The following is a 19490-nucleotide window of genomic DNA, read 5'->3' as shown; positions in this document are numbered from 1 at the left end:
GGGGGATACCCAGTTTCATTTGTCCTGGCAGAAAAGGCAATTCTCCCAGTCACGAGAATCTACCTGCTTGAGCTCATTGCCTCACTTGCCCTTTTACCTGCTAGGTGTCATATCATTACCTTTTTCTTTGCTTATACAACCAACAACAGATGAAATTCTTACTGGGGTAAAAAAAAGATGAAATATTTGCATGACATGTCTCACACAAAGCATGTGGATAGAGCCTGCAATACAAAACTCAAGAGTTGATTCTGGGTTGCAGCCTTCAGCTCCTTGCTTCTTATCTGAAGACACTGCTTAATCTCTAAATAATCCTTCTATAGGGAAGACATGTTATGAATAAGTTTCTGCATTTCAGGTGTGCTTCAGGATGTGTGGAATGTTATAACCCTGCCATGTGTCGACTAGGCAAACATAAAGAAAGAGCAATGTTGTTATACCACTGACAAGCTCCCCACTAAATGGGTGACTATTCCTGGCAACCTTGCCACTGAGTTTCATTCTGTCTTCCTTCCCCCAGAAGGGGACCTCTGTTAAATGTATGTTATGGGTTGCAAAAGTACTTTGACAAACATCTAAATAAGTCAACATACCCTTCTGCAAAAACAACTCAAAATGCTTAAAGATTGTGAAGATCCACACCGCCACATACAAAATCTTGCCCTTTGTATTTAAGATAGTGTTTAATATTTAGAATTTAAGAAACTCTGACATCTGTTTCTATACATTTTTTCTCCCTTGCTTTAATATTTTGTTTGTTTGTTTTTTTGCATAGGCAGGCACCAGGAATCAAACCCAGGTCTCCGGCATAGCAGGAAAAATTCTGCCACTGAGACACCATCACACCTCCCTCCCTGCTTGAATTTTAAAGTGATTTATGAAACATATTGTACAAACAGACTTTATGATGATTTCTTAGATTTTTGTTTTAATATGCCTATGGATAAGCTAACTGAGATATCCATTTTAGGTGGTTAAGATTTTCATACATTAGTTGAATAATATTTGTATCTTCATATTTTCCTGAAATCAGGAAAATATTTAGTAACATAGGTCATTACTATAGCAGTGCAGATATTTGTAAGAACTTTCTACTCGATATTTTGAGAATATTCACAGTTTTGACTGCTGATCAAATGGTATCTAACTTAAAGTTTAACACTTAGAATTTAAGAAATTTGCCATCTGAATTTCTGGATTTTTTTTTCCTTGTTGCCTTAATTTTAAATTGGTTTATGAAATTTACTGTGCAAACACAGGCTTTACAGTGATTATACAGATACTTTATTTAAATATACCTATGGTTAAGCTAACTAAGATATCCATTTTTGGTGGTACTAAATGTATTGTTTGTTTTCTTAAATAAAAAAGAAAAAAAATCTTGCCCTTTGATCTCCAATTTCATCTAAGTCCTTGATCGTGGGTTCAGCGAGCTTTGCATTTCTTTTCAGCTCCCTCTCATGTTTTTTACGGTGACTGCTGACATTTAACATTCTGTCAAGCCCTTCCCTTTCCTCTGCCTTTAGGATGGTCAAACTTCCAGATTTGTTCACAACAGAGCAGGTTGCCAGTATATGGAACTTTCTAAAATCTGGTCACCTCCTACCGTCTCACTTATCCTCAAACAACATCACTGCACCTATCTCGGAAAGAAAATTAAAGTTATCAGTTGTGAACTGCCCCAACTTTTTCCTCTATTATCCCTTAACAGAACATACATCTGTACCCTTCATTTATCTTCAACCTTGGAAGTTAAAGTATCCCACATCTGGTTCAGAGCCCAATTCTCACTTTCATGATGGATCTCCCCATTATATAATGTCTTTTGCTCCCACAATTTCAATTTTCTCCCCTTTCCTCTCATACAAATATGTTCATGTCTTTCCCATCTTAAAAAACATATATCCCTTCTCCATTATATCTCCCTTTGTCTGGTGTCTTACTCCTTGCTTTTCCACTGGTTCCACCCAAATGTTTAGCTCCAGCCCAGGCCTCTCTACTGAAATGCAGACCCACGTCTTCATCTTCCTAATCAGCATATATACCTTGATGATGAGTTCCTTAAACTTAAAATGCCCCAAAACAAACTTGCCCCTTTCTTTCTAATTGGCCCCTTCTTCTAAAGTTACTGTCCTAGCAACGGAAATACAGTCCTAGCCCTTTTTCCAACCCAGAAACCATGGTATTGCCCCTGTCCCCTAAATATCTTCGCTTAGTCTTCACTCTCATTCACCTTTCCCTGAATCAAGCACTATTATCACAACATCCTCCTCACTGATTTCTTAACTCCCTAGCCCCACCTTCCAAACTATCCTCTATGAGGCTGACACTTGTGAAATCATGGATTGAGTTATTCCTATTACCTGGGAGAACAGAAAACTTTTGCTCTAGACCTCTAAACACCAAACTGGTAACAGGATTTTACCTCCAGGTTAGTGAGCAATTTCTGATTTGTTTGTGAAAATGACCGGACCAGTGTCACCATCAGCTTTTTGGCTGCATCAAATAACAGTCGAAGTTAACCAAAGGCAGTCAAGGAGGCAGCCTGTCTGTCTCTACAGAAATAGTGTTTGCTAATGGGCAGCATCTGGATGGAAACTTATCTCTATTTTGCAAAGGGTTAACACCAATGGTCTGTATTACCTTGGCCTCCAAGGAACTAATGGTTGTTAAACAGTTAAACTGTTACAGAAGCCACTAGTTATTTTATGCTCTTAGCTGTTGTAATTTCCAATTCATATCCTGAAATGTCCCACCCCTTTGTTCTGGGCCCAGTGGCAAACCTGCTATTGCTATTCCCTCCCAACTCTGCTCCTGCTGGGAACACCCTTCTCCTTCTTCTTCAACATATTCAAATGAACACATTGAGAAATTAATAAGAAAGCTTTTGTGGAAAAATAAGAGGACTGGAGGGTACAATCCATTTAGAAGCTGTGCTGCTTCCAAATCTGTTTGCCTTCAGAGCCATTCTTTGACCTTCCCCTGCTCTGTTCTGTACTGTTTCCCACGTTCTGCATCAGCTGATTTTTTGCTGGCTTTAGCGAAGAAGAGGTACTATGAGAGATTAGAGGGTAAAAGGAAGAATCCAGTATATTTCTCCCCTTCTTATCCTTTCCATAGCTATATAGCTCTAGCTTACACTGGACATGACTGCCCTGGTTATATCTTCCACCAGGTGATCTGGACACCTGGGGTCCACTAACCTCACCTCCTTCTTCCATCCCTCCAGATTAGGGGTGCTAAACAGTTCCCTGCTAGTGTTCACCTCTGGTTTGCCTCACTATCACACTGTTGGCTTTACAGATTCTTGTCTTCTATGTAACCAATTCCCTGCATTAAATTCCTTCTCCGTAGGCACTCAGAGTGCTTTCTATTTTCTTGGTTGAACTCTGGTTGATATAGAAACTTTTCCTGATCTCCACTCCCCCTCACCATAGTCCATCACAAAGGCTTTTGGGAGCTCACTGGCTCCAAGTAGTTAAGTTAAATTTTTGTGTTCCTACAGCATCTGTGTATATTGCTATGGATTGCTATTGTGATTGCCTCAACTTACTCCCCCCTGCCTGGACATGCTGAGGGCAGAGACAATGTCATGTTCTTCTCAGTACTCCAATGTCCTGCTCAGTGTCCAATATACAGTAGATACTCAGAACGATGATAACACACACACACAATTATTTCAGCCTTAAAAAGCGTAAAATGTAATATGCTAGAGGGCGGGCCACGGTGGCTCAGCCGGCAGAGTTCTCGCCTTCCATGCTGGAGACCTGGATTCCATTCCTGGTACCTGCCCGTGCAAAAGAAAAAAAAAGACAGAAAGAAAGAAAATTACCTTAAATGTAATATACTAGAAATGTGTAAGGGTTTAGGGAAAGATCCAGGCTATAATAACACAGAATTTTAATGAAAACAAGTAAATTCATGGATTTTCTCAAACAGGGGAGGTGTGAGAGGAGAAGGTGCTCTAGTAGTTGTGCTTTACTGTTCTTTGGGGGACATATCATTTTTATTTATCAGTCTATTGGATTACAGTCCAGTCTTTGGTGGAAAAGTCACCTTTTATTTCATGAAGGAACTTAATCAATAAAGGTATTAATTACTCCCAGAAAATGCTTTAGAACAATAAGGCCCTGCCACATTACTTCTGGTGGCCGGGAAAATCGAAGGAAAGAATCTTAGAATTCTAAGGGACATTTAGAACTTTGAGAACAGAATGATATTTTCCTGGGATTTAGCACTCCCCAGGAAAACATATCTGGAATTCTTTTAGAGAGAGAGACTTTATTGTTTTATTCACTATAATTTAAAGCATTTCTTTACCACATTCTGCATTGCAAAATGCTAGCAGAAACAAATTAGTACCATTTAGAGATTAGGAAAGAAATGGGGGGGGTGGTAAATTGCATGGTGTTCTAGCAACAGAGTCAGGATTACTAATCATGAAACCTGGAAAGCCTGTATCTCCCTTGACAAGCCTTTACACCAGTCAACCCTTTTCAAGTAGGGTGTAGATGTGGTGAAACAGCATTTCTCTACCTGGAGTGTATTGCTGTGGACATCTTGAATTGAGCGTACTAAAAAAATCCTTAACCAGTATAACTGCAGCACCTTTTAACATGGCATAATATTTTTACCTCAAGAAAACTAGAAAACAAGCTTCTAACAGTCTCTTTAGGAGTGTGCAAAAGAATTCATTTCTCCTTAATCATGACAGCTATTTCAAATTATAAAATTTGCCTAGAGGGCGGGCCACAGTGGCTCAGTAGGCAGAGTTCTCCTCTGCCATGCCAGAGACTTGGGTTTGATTTCCGGTGCCTGCCCAAGCAAAAAGAAAAAGAAAGAGAACTTGCCTAGAATTGGCTTCCTGCTCTCCTGTGAATCGTGGTGGTAGTTGACTTGGCAAGGTATGACCCATGTGTTGTGTGAAATACTGCAGGTGCCAGTTGCAACAAAGTCACCATTGTCTTTCTGTAATGAAGTCAGTTTAAAAACTAAGCGTCCGAAAGTGAATCCAAGTGTGCCTGGTGTCCGAAAGGTCAATTATCGCAGGGTGCTCGACGATTGGGATTGGATTGCTACTAACCAGGTCACTTAGTTTTGTTTTTAATAATGCAATGCTGGTCAATTAGAATAAAGAGGACATATTACAGCAAACATTGAATCAGACATTGTGACTCAATGACAGAGATAAATTACCAGAGTTTACATAGATTCTACCAAACAACACTGACTGACATGCAGAGCCTTTTATATGCAATTACTCGCAAACTCCAGTATTTTGCTTTGAAGGAATTTTTCTTGAAACAAGTACTGTGATTTAATTTTTTTTTTTATGCTGAAATTCCTTCTCTTATAATGACTGTTATAGTGGACTCCTAATTTTTTCGGTGAGAGGAGTGGATATTGGGCCAGTTCAAACTTATTTTTTTTTCTAACAACTTCCAGAAAATTTATTTTACTTTGAATAAGATTTTACTGGCATTTACTTGGATTTTCACATTGATGTCTTGGTAGTCTTCAAAGTTTTCTCTCTCTAATGTGAAAATTCTATTATTTTTGAAATTCTTCATGAACAACAAAACATTTTTCAAAAAAAAGACAAAGAACAGAGATGATACCATTTTGATGGAAAAGTATATTAAGATAGTTAATTATTACATATTAAGGATGTCTATTAAACTAAAAGTGTCATATATTTTACTAAATTTTACAAAGTAATCATTTCCTTTTAAAGACTTTTTCCTTTAATTAATAATAATTAATATTGTTTCAATTAGGGCAGATCTAATTATTTAAATATGACCAAATGAGTTGAAATATAAAAATACCGTTTGATTCAATTTAGCATATTTCAAAAGTTTTTAAATAGTATTCTCTTCATTTTAATCTATGGGTCAATAAGTACATTTATATCTGAGAAACTCAAGCACTCAACATTTTTTGGCATTAATGCTTGTTGCCTAGACACCAAAAGTTGGTTTAAAAATACTAAAATTATTTCAGATTTTTAACTTTCTATATGGAATTCTAGAAAGGCACCAGATATATATATTCCTATCAGATATATTTAGACAAATAAAGATGACTGATTTAAAAAATAACTTTTTAAAACTTAACTTGATAGTTACAGATGTTTTAGACTTTGGAAGCCATTACATGTTCATTTTCCTTTCAGCATTAATTATACATAATGACCTCCACTTATCACATACTCTAGAAGAAAGCTGTATTTGCTTACTTTTTTCAATGCTTTTAAAATAAAAATGATTCTCATTATTAACAATAAGGAGAGACTTTTTGAATTATTAAAATCCTTATATTTTTGAAGACTGGTCTGGCTATTCTAAATAGAAAGTTCTGGCATGAATAAAACTGTTACATAAATTCCTCAAATAATAGCTTAATTACTTATAAACTCTGGAAACAATTAGTTTATCATCCTTTGAAGTGAGTGAGGCAACTTGCCAGGCTGAGAGCAAAACGCTTGTCACTTTTTCATGTAATGAGCTTAGTTTCTTTTTGTTATTTTAGATTATTTTGAAAAGGAAACTCGGTGGAATACACTTTAATGTTCAAAAGATTAAAAGTTGAATCATTCACTTCATAAATGGCCTCTGCAATAACACTTAATAAAGCACGGAAAGAAATATTGAAGGCTCTGAAGATTGTAATTTATGTGCTTATGGAAATCATTGAAACAGATATTCTGGTTCAAAGATAAAGTTGTGCTTGAATGACACCAATATTGCAAAAGATTGACGAGGACTGTCCCGCTTTCAGCCTCATAATATCATCCTTCACAGAAAACACCAGGGGCAGCCTCTTCGCTCCCTCTCGCTCCTAACTCCCCTCTTTCTCTCGTTACCGGCCCCCCACTTCTACTTCGCGTGGTCTTTAGGTCTCTACCACCCCCCCCCAAACACACACACAGCCCTCTTTCTCCCTCACTTCCCCCACCCGGTCCGCCCCTCCGGTTTCCTCTGAGCCTCTGTCTTTTTCATCACAGTTCACTGTCAAGTGTCTCTGTTTTGTTTTTTTTTTTTCTGGCCAATATTGATCAAAGAAAGTTCTGAATATGTGATTGTTGTAATATTGAAACACTATATGTCTGAAGAGTTTTCTCAGAAAAACGAGGAATTAAAAAAAAAAAGAATATCGAAAAGAGGATGCTGACTTCATCTTGGCAGCCTCGGGGTCCGCGAGCTGTCGCGCAGCGCAGGTGGAGGAGGTCAACTCGCGGAGGCCGCCTCGTGCCTCGTGAAAGGCCAGCCCCGGGACCATTAGCGCAGCCATTGCGTCAGGTGGCGTCAGCACCTGAGTCTGCCCGCTCCCTTCTGACCTTGACAGTCAGCAGGCAAGGTCATCCTTAATTCCCTCACTTGACTATAGGTGTGTTTATCCCGGGAAGAAAAACTGAGAGCCAAGAAAGGCTGACAGGTGGAGGACCCATACCAGTTCGGGGGCAGCAAACTTTTGACCATTCTGAGTATTTCAGAATGATATTAGTATCCTTTCTATACTCCCCCCCCCCACACACACACACACTCACACCGGAGGTCATAATTACGACACACCCTTCCCTGGATCAGCAAGAATCCTTTAAGCAGTCCTAGCAAATCAATCTACTTCAGGGAGGCGTTTTGCATTTTGCGTTGCCCCCCATCACTCCCCAGGCCCATCAGTCAAGGAATAGGGTTGAGGATGATCCGTTCATGTTTTTTTGGTTTTGCTTGTTTTTATCAGGGGACGTTTCTGCTCCCACAGAAAGGGGGGAGAGACCGGGAGGAGAGGACGGCTGAACCTGAGAGAAAAGGAATCACACCGCGGCTCCTGTAGAAATTCATATTCGGTGTATGTTTTTCCCTCACCTGAAATAAATCCTGCAGGCCTAACCACACAGACCCAGCAGCACTTATTTATTTGCATGTCATGCTTATAATATGGTCGAAAGCAAGACAGATATTCCAGGAGGGCAGGAGATGAGGCTCACCTTTCAGGCTCGCTCTCTTAAATAAAAAAGAATTGACCGGCTAGGCGCCTAAGAATTTATCTTGAGTTTGTGGTCATTATCTCTATTATATAGCCCTGGCAATAAATAAATCGGGTAGTTACTACCCAACAATAAAACTGTAGTGTATGGGACACCTTACTGTTACTTTCTTAATAATTTGCCGTTTCTTTCACTTTAAATCTTCTCAGTCTTGTCTTCTTACTTGTCTACAAGGATCTATCTTCACCCCTTGAGATACCAGACGGCTCGGTTCATCTCTATACTTTGTGAACACAATAAGTTTTCCTGTCTAGACTTTCTGTTTTCCCTCCTATTCTAGGCTGCCTAATCTGCTTCAAGACAAAGGGTCCGCCCGGATCAAATGTCTTTTCCCCTCTCTGTTTTCACCGCTTTGTGCGCCCATGTTAACGAAGGTCGCCTCCCTCGCAGCAGCCACCCCGGGGTCGCTAGGAGAAAAGAGGCACCGCAGACTCCGGTGACCCGGCCCGGGGGAGATGGCCCGTACCCTCGGCGTGGGCACGCCCTTGGGTGCGCACCGAGTCCAAAGGCCGAGTCGGAGAGGCTCCTCCTGGGTCAGTTCGCCCTCTCACGGCCCTCACACCCGGATTCTGGACCGTACGTGCGCCCACGGGGCGATTTCTGGGGCGTCCCATCCCTCTCACTTCTCCGGTCCCCACCCCCCACCCCAGCGCGGCACAGTGCGCCACATGCGGACGCGAGCAACCTGGACCCGCCTCAGAAGTCGGTCCCAGCTCAACTGCGGGCGCCACAGCGTCTGCGGGCACGAAACCCCACCAAGGAGGCTCGGCCCGGGGAACAGACGTGGGGGGCGGGGGGCGCGCCTTTGCGGTTTCCATAAGGGCGGGCTGGCGGGAGAGCCCGTGCCCACGCCCACCCGGCCTCGGCTCGCACACCTGGGTCTCGCCCGGTCGGCGCACTGTCGGTTACGCGGCTGCTCATCCAGCCCCGACCCCCCAGTCAGACGCGAGGCGCAATCTGTTCCGGGCCAGAGCCTCGCAGAGCCCCAAGGGCATTCGGCCCCACTGGGAGGCTGAGCCCAGCCTACGTCCGGCCGGCGCCTTCCAAAACTACCGCCACACTTGCTTTCACGCCAGCGCGAAAAGTGACGCGTCTGGGCAGAGCGGTCAGCAAATGACCGACTCATCCGCCGAGCCGGAGAAATCCGGGGAGGGAGTGTGGGAGGGTGCGGGGGAGAAAGGGGCAAAAGGGCAGTGGTAAGCTGGAAAAAGAAAACAAACAGACCTGCGTCGCTTCCCCTTTTGTCTTTACCCTGCTTGTCCCAAGAAATCGACTTAACAACAGCCTTGTTTTTGTTTGTTTGTGTGACTTAGGTCACAGATAGATCGGCACCCAACCTCTGAATATGCTGTGTGAGCGAGAGCGAAGCCGCAGTGAGGCTACTGATAATGAAGGGACAGTGAACTTCTCACCTTTCTTTAACGCAGAAACAACACGTCCTTTAAAATATCCACGCCGCCGTTTGTGTGTGTGTATTTGTATGTGCGTGCGTGTGTGTGTTTTGCTGTTATTTGCGATTTGCTGGGATGATCTTTTATGACTGGAAAACAAGAGGCTGGGAAAATATTCACGTTTGGGACAGAATACGCTTTTTATTTATATCTTTGACATTTTAAAAAGCAGAATTAATTTGTCCTGTCTGCTGCATTAGTATTGAGAGAAAGTTTCAGATATCTACCCGGGGGAAGGGGAGGGAAAGAAAGGAAAAAGAAAGAGAAGAAAAGAAAAGCCAGGCTTGGGTTTCCTTATTTCAGATCTGTAATCAATCATTGAAATAGGAGGCAGCAAAATTGTAAAGATTCGATAGATTAAAATGCAAATGAAAGGTAGAAAAAGAAACATTAACATGGCGATCAAAGATTTAATAACCGTAAATCAAGTTTTTTTCTGTTGCAGCTGCAGTTTGTGTGTGTGTGTTTATGTTTTAATCATGTTCGTTCCATAAATAAATAATTTCTGAAACGAGACTAATTTTTCATTATTTTAACCGTGGGCTATAACACTAAATATTAAAAATAGAAAACGTACAAAATGCCAGATCCTGGGCCAAATAAGATAAAGACTTGTGTTGATTGGTTAAAATCAAGGGATTTCATTTGTGTGCTTTGAGAATCAGAGTATTATGCTAAAAAATTCTATCTCAACTGACAAAGCCCAAAGTTTTATTTTCCCTTTAATATTTTATGCTAACAAGATATCATTTATATTAAATATATGTGTGGCTGCATATTCATTCCAGTTTGAGAATTTTCAAAGCCCGAAAGTGCCAGAATATTTAAGTAATACAAAACATGTATTATATCAAAGTGACTTGGCAAAGGATTTCTGGGAAATACTATTTAATGAAGAACTCCCTTCTAGAGAAAAAGTGAAGTGATGGTTCAACACAGCTAAAACTTTTTTAACTTTATAATTGGGGTTCTTTTTCCAAATGGGAGTATTTTAGCTCTTTGTTTTGTTATCTTTCTATTGAAGCTTGTATGTCAAGGTATCAGTTATCGGGGCATACTCTTATTTAACCACTCATTTTCTCAACTATTTTGAGGAAGATTTTCATTTAGGTCTTTTTTATCTAAAAATTGATTTATATTATTAATTCAAATTTATTGCTGGACCTTTTAAACACCTGGACTCAATCCTCTTTTTTTTCTTTTATTTTCTTTTTAAGATGGGGGAATTCATCCTCAGAAGATTGAAACTTTTTTTGATGATACAACTTAGCAATGTTTAAAATAAGATATTTCCTTACTCTGTCTCTGAAAGTTATTCACCAGAATTTACTGGAAATTATGAATTTGAATTTTCTCCCTTTCTCCTTTTTGCACAAGTTTAAAATGATAACCAAACCTGGAATACATGTTTCCTTTGCAAAACCTTTTAATTAAATGTGTGCCAAAGTTGATGTTCCACCCCATACACAACCCACCAGCTAAACAATCAAGTTTTCACTGTGACAGTCCAATAATGCATTTAGTTTAAAATTACACTTGGACTTTTCCTCCTTTGTATTTCTTCATTTACTTCAGTGCAACAAGATGATTTGATTTTCATGGGATTACATGAACTCCATTCAATGTTACTGGGACATTTCTGCTTAACTAAATACTTGCCTTAACAGACTAAATGAACTTCTTTTTATATGCTGGAGTTTGTAGGCGATTTTAGATACAAAATGTTTAACTGATTTAGTTATTGTTGTTGTGAGAATCGAACAAGCACAAAAATCATTTATCTAAACCGAAGAGATATGATTCTGTAAAAAGGAGAAGCAAGGGCAGAATCACGGGGAATTCAGTTTATAGCTCTTAATTAAACCGGACGTGGTATTATTCTGATTGTTTAGTACCGACTTTGTTAAATGTTCCCAAATACCTTTATCTTTTTTCCTCACACCCCCAATTTTTTTCATTCATTAGATAACCTGGGTCCCTTGTTGATGGGAGTTGCCTTTTTCCTACATTATACAGAGAAGCAAGTTATAGCGCAAAATCGTGGGCGTCTTCAGACTATTGCACCCTTCCCGGAAAAAAGGGGGGGGAGGGGGAAGAAATAGAAATGGAGAAATGCTTTTTTCATTCAGTTTTTAGCTCTTATTTCGTTGAAATGCAAGACAGGTACTTGATTTAGCATTTAAGCAAAAGGTTACACAAACCGCGTTTTAGAAAGTGTTGGGATGTCCGACAGGGTCAGCCCGAGATCAGATCATTTTTTGAATGCAGACCTAAAGATAATGAGTACTTGTTGTATTAAAGGGGACAAACAGTACTTTGGCTTCCTCTGACCCCAGAATGCACGGCTTGGTTTCATTGATCATCCTCCTTTATGAGATAATGCAATTACAAACATCAATAAGGGGCTGCAAGGGGAATCATTATGCGCTGACAGTGATAAATGACGGTGCAGAAATAGCATGCTTTTCCCCCCTAACAATCCAGGAGCCCAGGGGCTCCGGGGGCTGAACACAGTCGCCAAGGAAACAGATGACATCCCAAACGGCACCAAAGGAAAAAAAAAATGAACAGTCTTTCTTTGCCTTTCACTCTTTTCCGTCTTCCAAAGAGTTAGTTTTGGCTCTAGTAGCAGCTGCCACACAGGCATTTCGTTATTTCAGACATTAAAGACTGGAGCGGGCAGTGGGAGTCTCCTCCCCTTCCATCCCCACCCCCACTAGATAACACAAAGCTCGCTGTTCACAGTTTAGGACTACCTGAAAATGCACGTCCTGAAAATCAGATTGGGAGCGAGGAGTGTCGGGAACCTAGGTTTACAAAGCCATTGCGTTGTGATTTCCCCGCGTTCATGATTGCCCAGTGGAAACTGAGGCTCCAAAACAAGCTGGCGCCTGGAGAGTCGGCCAGTCAGGGGATTGGGGCGCGTGGCTTGCCTCCATCTCCATCTCTCCGGGTTACCAGATGCTGCTTGGGACCAAGGGGGTGGGGGCCCAGAAGATTGCGAGGGGTTTCTTTAGGATGGTTTCTTTAGGATGGAATTGTCAATAGGTGCAGGAATCTCCCCTTAATCGAGACATCTAGATCTTTTAAAACCCAGTGCGCTCTCAGTAAGTGGCTTCACAAGGGCCTCGCTGAGCGATCCCACTCACATGTATCCTGCAAGGTGGGTGAGAAAGGCGGGCACTAAACAGACTTTGGGTTAACGCGGCTGCTGCGCGGGACCTGCGGCTACAGCGGGGGTGAGGCAGGAGAGCCTACAGATAGTCAGTGGAGAAGGAGAACGCGCCACTTTGGGGGAGGAGAGGTGGAAGAGAGTGCGGAGGTGTGTGGGGGGGCCTAGGAAGAAAGGAAAAAGGAAGAGGAGGAGGAGTAAAGAGAGCGAGCGCAATCCCAGTTTAGAAGGGGGGTAGCCAACCAGGAGACAACAGACCCCGAGTTCCTGACCCCTAACGGGCACTTCCCGGAGAGGAGCTCAGGAACCCCGCGCTATGCGCCGGGCCACATTAAAGTCCTCCGGGAGGAGCCCGCCGGGTCGGTGCGTTACGCAGGTGACTTTATTCACTGCTCCCCAGTCGGCGAGGTCCCAGGACTCGTTTTCCTCCTGGAGATTAAGATCATTGTTCGCTTAATGAACTTAATGCTTTAGGGTAAAGGTGAGTGTGTTCGAGAGTGGGCAGGTTAGGAATTACCAACCCGATCGATTGGAGACTGGCTTAAAACTAAATCCCTTTTCTCCAGGGCTTCACTGCTCGGGTTTCCCGCGGTGGGTTGAGCCTGCCGGGAGGGCTGGAGGCAGCGCAGGCAGAGCGAACTCTGGCCGCTGCCCGCCAGAACGCAGGGCCTAAAGATGCCACCACCGCTCCAGAGCCCCCTAGAGTACCCGTTCGCAGGGCAAAGACTCTAAAGCTCAAGTGTTGGTGAACCGATTGCTCAAATGTTTGTTTTTCCTTCCAGCTCCGCCTTCAGAGAGAAGGTTTCAAACGTATTAGCTGGCAGATCGGGGGAAAGAGGGAAACTCCCCTCCCTTCACTGTCAGCCACCCCCCACCCCATTTAGACCCTTGACTTCCCACCACCACCATTCCAACTCTCCCACTCCCCGCTCTTTCCCGAGCCCTAATATTACCATTAAGACCCTGCAATGTGGGCCACCCTGAATGCTATAGGCCACTTGAGAGTCAGTGGGCGCCCGGGGTGGCACAGGACAGGGGAGTGGGAGAGATGTCCGGACCAGGCAAGACACCCCAGTACCCAAACCCACGTCGCTCCACCAGGCGTTCAAGCGCGCCTACCCGGGACCTTTGCATTGAAGTCCGGTTTTTACTGCCTTCTCGTGGGCCAGGGCCTGCAGGGATCTGAAAGCTAGGGGAAACTTTGCAGAGGCTTTAAAGTGATTCCGAGGAGCGACTGCCCCAGGCGTTGGCGTGCTGCCCACGGTTCCCCCGCTGTGGATCCTGAGCGCGGCACTCGCGGGCCGCCTGGTGGACGCTGCCCGGGTCCCAAGTGACCCCTGCGCCCCAAGAGCTCTATTTCAGGCTCCCGAAGCCACCACGGGGCTCGGGAGACCCCGACCCGACGAGGCGGAGTCGGTAACGAAGACTCGAGTCCACCCCAAAGCCCCCGGAGCAGTTCCGGGAAAGGGGGCCTTGAGCCCTCCAGAAGAGGCCTCTACACAACCTTCTGCACAGAGCCGGAGGCGACCCTTCCTCAAAGACGTAGTCAGCAGCCCTCTTAAACTTGGCTTTCAGGATTGGAGGTGCGGGGGTGTGGGGGACGGGTAGAGGCTAATGGGAACTCAGGCCCGAACCTAGCACAACAGCTTCAAGCGGGAGCAGCAGCGTTTGGGCTCCAGCTCTGCGCAGCCGCCACTTCGGCCCCGGGAATTTTCTCTCCGGGTGCAGAACCTGGCCCAGCCCCAGGCCAGCTGCATGTGTCCTCCGGCTCCCGGCCGAAGGCTTGAGGGGCGCTGCACACAGCAACAAAACCCGAGCGCCAAGTCTGAGCACCCTTGCGAGCTGCCGAAGAGAGGTGGAGGAACAGAACTTGTGTTTTTTGCCTATTCAGAATGTTTCGACTTCACTGTGAGTCTTTCGACTTCACTGTGAAGTTTTCCGGTAGGCGCCTCCGCCCCGAGGTGGGAGCCTCCCACAGCCGCTCCTTCCCGGCCCCACGAGATGAACCCGCTGGAGTCTCCGTCTCCGCCTGGCCGCGCGCGCGCGTTGGGTCCTCCCGGCCCGGACCCCGTCGTCCCGGCTGCTGCGCCGCCCTCCACGCCCTGGTCCCCCGGCTCCGGCTCCGTAGAGGTCCTGCTCTGCCTGGGGTGAAATTCGCGGGCTGGGCTTGCTGCAAGGAGACACCCGCTGCCTCCCGAGAAACTCCTAATACCATCCATACAGCTTTAATGCGTTTATAATTCGATAAGTGATTTCAATTTGAAATTGTTAGTAACTAATTTTATGGGTAATTTTTCCACATCAAATATTTAAGCATCAGATTAAGGGAGCCAGTTCCGACACAGGATAATAAGGGGGTTTCCCCCACCGCCCAGAGTCTCCGCCTTCCTCCGTTTCCTACCGAGTCGTTTTTCCAAATCCCCAAAAGATGGCAGTCGAAGCCGACATTCCTCTTTTCCTGTGGCTCTGCGGAGGGAGGAGGAGGAGAGGGGAAGAGGAAGGAAGGGCGGGAGGAAGAGAATCTGCAGACAGAGAGAGGCTAGAAAAGGGGAGGGAGAAACTAGACGACGTTGCACGGACTTTTCAAACTAATTCTTTCACACATTACTAAACAAGTAAGATGCAGCGGCGAAGTTCCTGGAAATAGCCTGAGAGCAAAGAAAACCCCAGAAACGTGCCTTGCGGGCTCAGGATAAGGGTATGAAAAACTCAGCACATTCATATAAACCCTGAGCTCAAAACAGAATGGAAAGATGGGAGACCCGGAGAGGGGCAGACTGGCTTCTTGATATTTCTTTGTATTTTAACATTGTACCCAAATACTATACAACTAAACAATTTGTTTTCTCAAGGACAGCATTCTGCAGATTACAAGTAGGGGAGAAGGAGAGGGGGTGGGGAAAGCGCGGCTTACAGCGAGCCGAGGCGAGGCCGGGGCGCGCAGCCGATGAATTGCAGACCAGTTGCCAAAAGTTTTTTTTTTTTTTCTTCTGCTGCTGCCGCGGCTGCCTTTGCCGCTGCCTTTGCTTTGAATGTGGGTAACTAGGAAACAGCAAGCCGTCTGAGAAGACGGAATTTCCAACGTGTAAAATGTTCTTAACGGAACCATTGAGCGAGTGCAATAAGGCGTGAGGGGGAACTAATCTTCCCATTTAAATGTTTGTGGCAATTTTATCTAAATGAATTTTAATGCTAAACGAGGGTAATTCCCCATTTGTAGCGCGTTTACTTCTCTTTCCTGTGCTTCTAAAGCAGTCGAACATCGTGCAATGAACAATAACAATAAAAATACTGTCAAGGCATATTATTCATTTTGAATGTGTTATAATTACAGATGATTAAATATGATAGGGTAGAACACTTTGAAATTTTTTGGAAAAAATGTTAAGTCATACTAAAAAATCGTCTCATTCAGCCAGCGCTTCCCCCCTCCCGCCCCAATAAAAAGCAGGTATAATTGTGAGCCCTCGTTTAGAGGAGGGCGTTTTGTTTTTGCCTTTTAAGAAACATAAAAAACACTCCAAGCGCCTCTATTATTTCTCTCTTTCAGATAAGTGTTTTCAACCTCTGAACTGGCTCTGAAATTTACAAGGGGAAAGCTAAAATAGCGTGGGGGAGGGTGCGACAAGGTGGGGTGGTGTCCAGGCAGAGGAAGAAAAGGCGGGCAGACAGCAGAGCTCTCACAAAATCGTCAAATGGAGGGGGAAATACATGGAAAGAACACAGTTTATTTCAATTTTCTAATTCACCCCATGCTAATGATCTTGATTCTGCCTATTTCCCATCTTCTCTACTCCTTTCCTGTCTTGTACGTACCTTTCTCATCTCCTAATGTCTCCCCTGCACTCTCTCTCTCTCCCCTCTCCCCTGCCCTTCCTCCTCTCCTTTCTTCCCCCCCCCCCCCCCCATCGGCAAAAGCCTCTTTGAGAAAAAAGGCTGAATATAACCCACTCACCCTGGCAAGAACTAGGGGAGGAGGGGGCAAAGGGATGGTCAGTTTATAAAGTTTATTAATTTTTAAAGTAAATAAATGCTTGCTAACTGCTAGTAACCGCCTAGGAAAACAGAATGATTTCATTAATATGGACTATTTAGGCAGAGGAAAAACTGCCCCTGGGTCAAAATGGGAAATTTAAACAATCTCATATATAGGGGTTGGGGGCAGGCGGCGGAAAGCACAAGGCTGCAGGAGAAGGCTGCTAAAGGTTGAGCCCAGCTCTCTTTCTACACCTCCGTGTGTTTATAAACGAGGCCCCATAAACAAAAGGTGAGAATGGGCAGGGCTGCTCCAGCAGGTGAGTCAGTCAATCACACGTCACCCAGTAAACTCAACCAACAGCTGGTTTCTCTTTTGAAATAGAAAATAGAATTGTTCAGGGTGGGTTTATAAGGTGACACAGGCCGGAATGTCAGTCTTGAGTTTAAGGTGCCTTCTCTGACCCATCCTTTGTTTACAAAGCAATCACTGCTAAAAGGCTTATTTTTAAAAGCCAATTTGGCTTAATTGAAATATTTGTATATTTTCCCTCGCTTTGGAAAGCACTTTTTATAGCAGCAATTTTATTTAAATAAAATTATAAGCTATTCTAGCTTCAACATGTTATTTTGTACCATTTAACTGGCTGCAATGCAGAAATTCTGTACAGCTGTTCTGGAAAATTGGTTAATAACCAGTTCTTAGCCAATGAGAACATACAGCACATTTGTAAAAATTAGATTTTGAAGTCTAGTCTCTTCAATTCACATAGTTAATTTCCTAATGTACATATACTTTTCATCCTAGGTAACACCCTGAGTAAGAACTTAACTCTGCAACTTAGATTCCCCATTATGTGCAAGAATAATTTCACTGATGTTAGATGAGTAATTCTGTTGAATGTAATGTGAGTCTACAGTTAGTTTAGTGTCCTCAGGCCTTAAATTTGCTGATATTAGGAGTTCATTAAACCAGCTTAAAGAAATCAGGGATTATCATTAAATACTTTACTTTGTGGCTAAAATTTTCAAGTATATAGGCCTTGGGGGAGCTACAATTAATTTTTATATTTACTGCATTAATCATTAAAAATTTGGGGGGCAGTAACAAATTCTTCAAGCAGTAGAGTCAGCATGACAAAAATAATCTTGTTTTTATTTTAGATTCAGATTTCATTACTGCACTCAAACGACTACAACTGGGCTTGGCGTTATTATACAATCCAAACTGTTTCCATCAGAAACGCTAAGACTCAGTGTGCAATGATTGTTATTAATAATTAGCTCCTTGGTTTCTTGATAGAAAAAGGCTATCAACAAGCATTTGTTTATCCACAACAAAAAGTATAATTAGCTTATCCCACTTAGTAAATTTGTATGCATGCCAACTCAAACCAAACTGCTACTTTTACAAAAAAAAAAATTGCAATAATACAGTTCATTTTTCCAGTCCTTTTTGCACAAAATTTATTTACAATGTCTACATAAATGCTCCAAGGTGGGACTATGGAAAAATACACACATGACCAATGCTTTGCTCAGAAATAAAGTCAACATATTAAAAATAAATCTTCAGTCTATGTTTTTTGAGCTGCATAAAACAGGAAGTGATGTATAAGGTGGTGGTTGTTGCATGGGGACAATGATGCTTGATGTGACAATTAGGCTTCTAAACACAGGGCCTTTTGGTTTCCATGCCTCCTCCTACCAGTCTCCTTAAGACACTGCCTACAACAGCTGATTAATCATTGTTGATGACTGCAGTTTTTCCCATCCTTCCTGATTTACATCTGTTCAGGCCAATTCAAATATGGTGAGTAAATGAATTAGACATGCAAATTCAAGCCCCAGGCTAGAGAGAGGGAGAGAGAGGAAAAGAGAGAGAAAGAGAGAGCGCACATGGCTGAAATCCTAGGCGAGAAGAAAGACTCTTCTGCCTGATAGTTATTTCAATGTTCTAAAAATCCTGCAAATCAGACCTTCCTGTCCCTTGCAGGATAACTGTAAGGCTTTTTAATGTTAGGAGGCTTCTGGAGGAAGTGAAGAGCTATGGAAACAACACACATAGTGTGGAAAAATTTCACATTTTTTTTAAAAAATCTATAAGAAACAACGTAATATGGATAACAGTATAATAGCATTTACAATATTTCACTCTTTGTTCTCTTAATGTTTTATATAGTTATTTAGCATGTCCCCCAAATTCACTTCGGTTGGTATTTCCTGCTTTTTTTTAGAGTCCCTATGAAGAATTAGGGATGCTCCTTGGTCCAAAGTAGATGCCAAGAATGGAACTCCACAGTCATTGCAGAAAAAACATGATTTGAAATCAGTCACCGTTGCAGACAATGCATATTCCCTTAAGCTACTGAGCATGAATGTCCATGACTTGTCCACTCATTGTTGGGTCTCCTGTATTAAGAACCGTGGGGCTTGATGCTGACATTGGCATTCCAGGGTGGGGCGGTCCTCCATGCATCATCACTGTTGGGTGGTGAGGGTGTCCAGGAATGTACGTATGCATGGGGGGCCCATGACGCAGCTGAGCAGGATGGGGGGGCATCTGGGGTTGGGTATAACTTGGCTGTCCCATACTCACACCCATTGGACCACCCCGAGCTACATACTCCCCTGGCATACTTTGCAGCCCTGTAGAAATTCAAAAGAAAGAAACAGAAAGGCAATATTATGAAAAAGCAACAGCGTTTTTCCGGTTATGACAATACTATGAAAGCCAGGGACCATTGCGACGATGGGAGCATGGCTTCAAAAAGCATCTTTTCAATTCACATAGAAGAAAATAAAGTGAGAAACATCATGCTGGAAATTCTCATTTTATGGC

At 43.2% G+C, this 19490-nt stretch overlaps 1 protein-coding gene across 1 annotated transcript in view; it reads right to left on the bottom strand.

Annotated features, from left to right (window-relative positions):
• Nucleotides 1-3685: 3685 nt before the first annotated feature.
• Nucleotides 3686-19490, bottom strand: part of MEIS1 (Meis homeobox 1) — a 152182-nt gene continuing 136377 nt past the window's right edge. Inside the window, exons 12-13 of the mRNA XM_077134410.1 lie at nt 15075-19297; nt 3686-3787 (exon numbers count right to left, since the gene is read on the bottom strand). Coding sequence (XP_076990525.1) covers nt 19014-19297 — 284 coding nt within the window. The 3' untranslated portion in view covers nt 3686-3787; nt 15075-19013. The remainder of the gene's footprint in view (nt 3788-15074; nt 19298-19490) is intronic.

This window comes from Tamandua tetradactyla, chromosome 17, assembly GCF_023851605.1.
Source record: "Tamandua tetradactyla isolate mTamTet1 chromosome 17, mTamTet1.pri, whole genome shotgun sequence".
NCBI lineage: Eukaryota > Metazoa > Chordata > Mammalia > Pilosa > Myrmecophagidae > Tamandua > Tamandua tetradactyla.
This window is presented reverse-complemented; position numbering and strand designations above follow the sequence as displayed.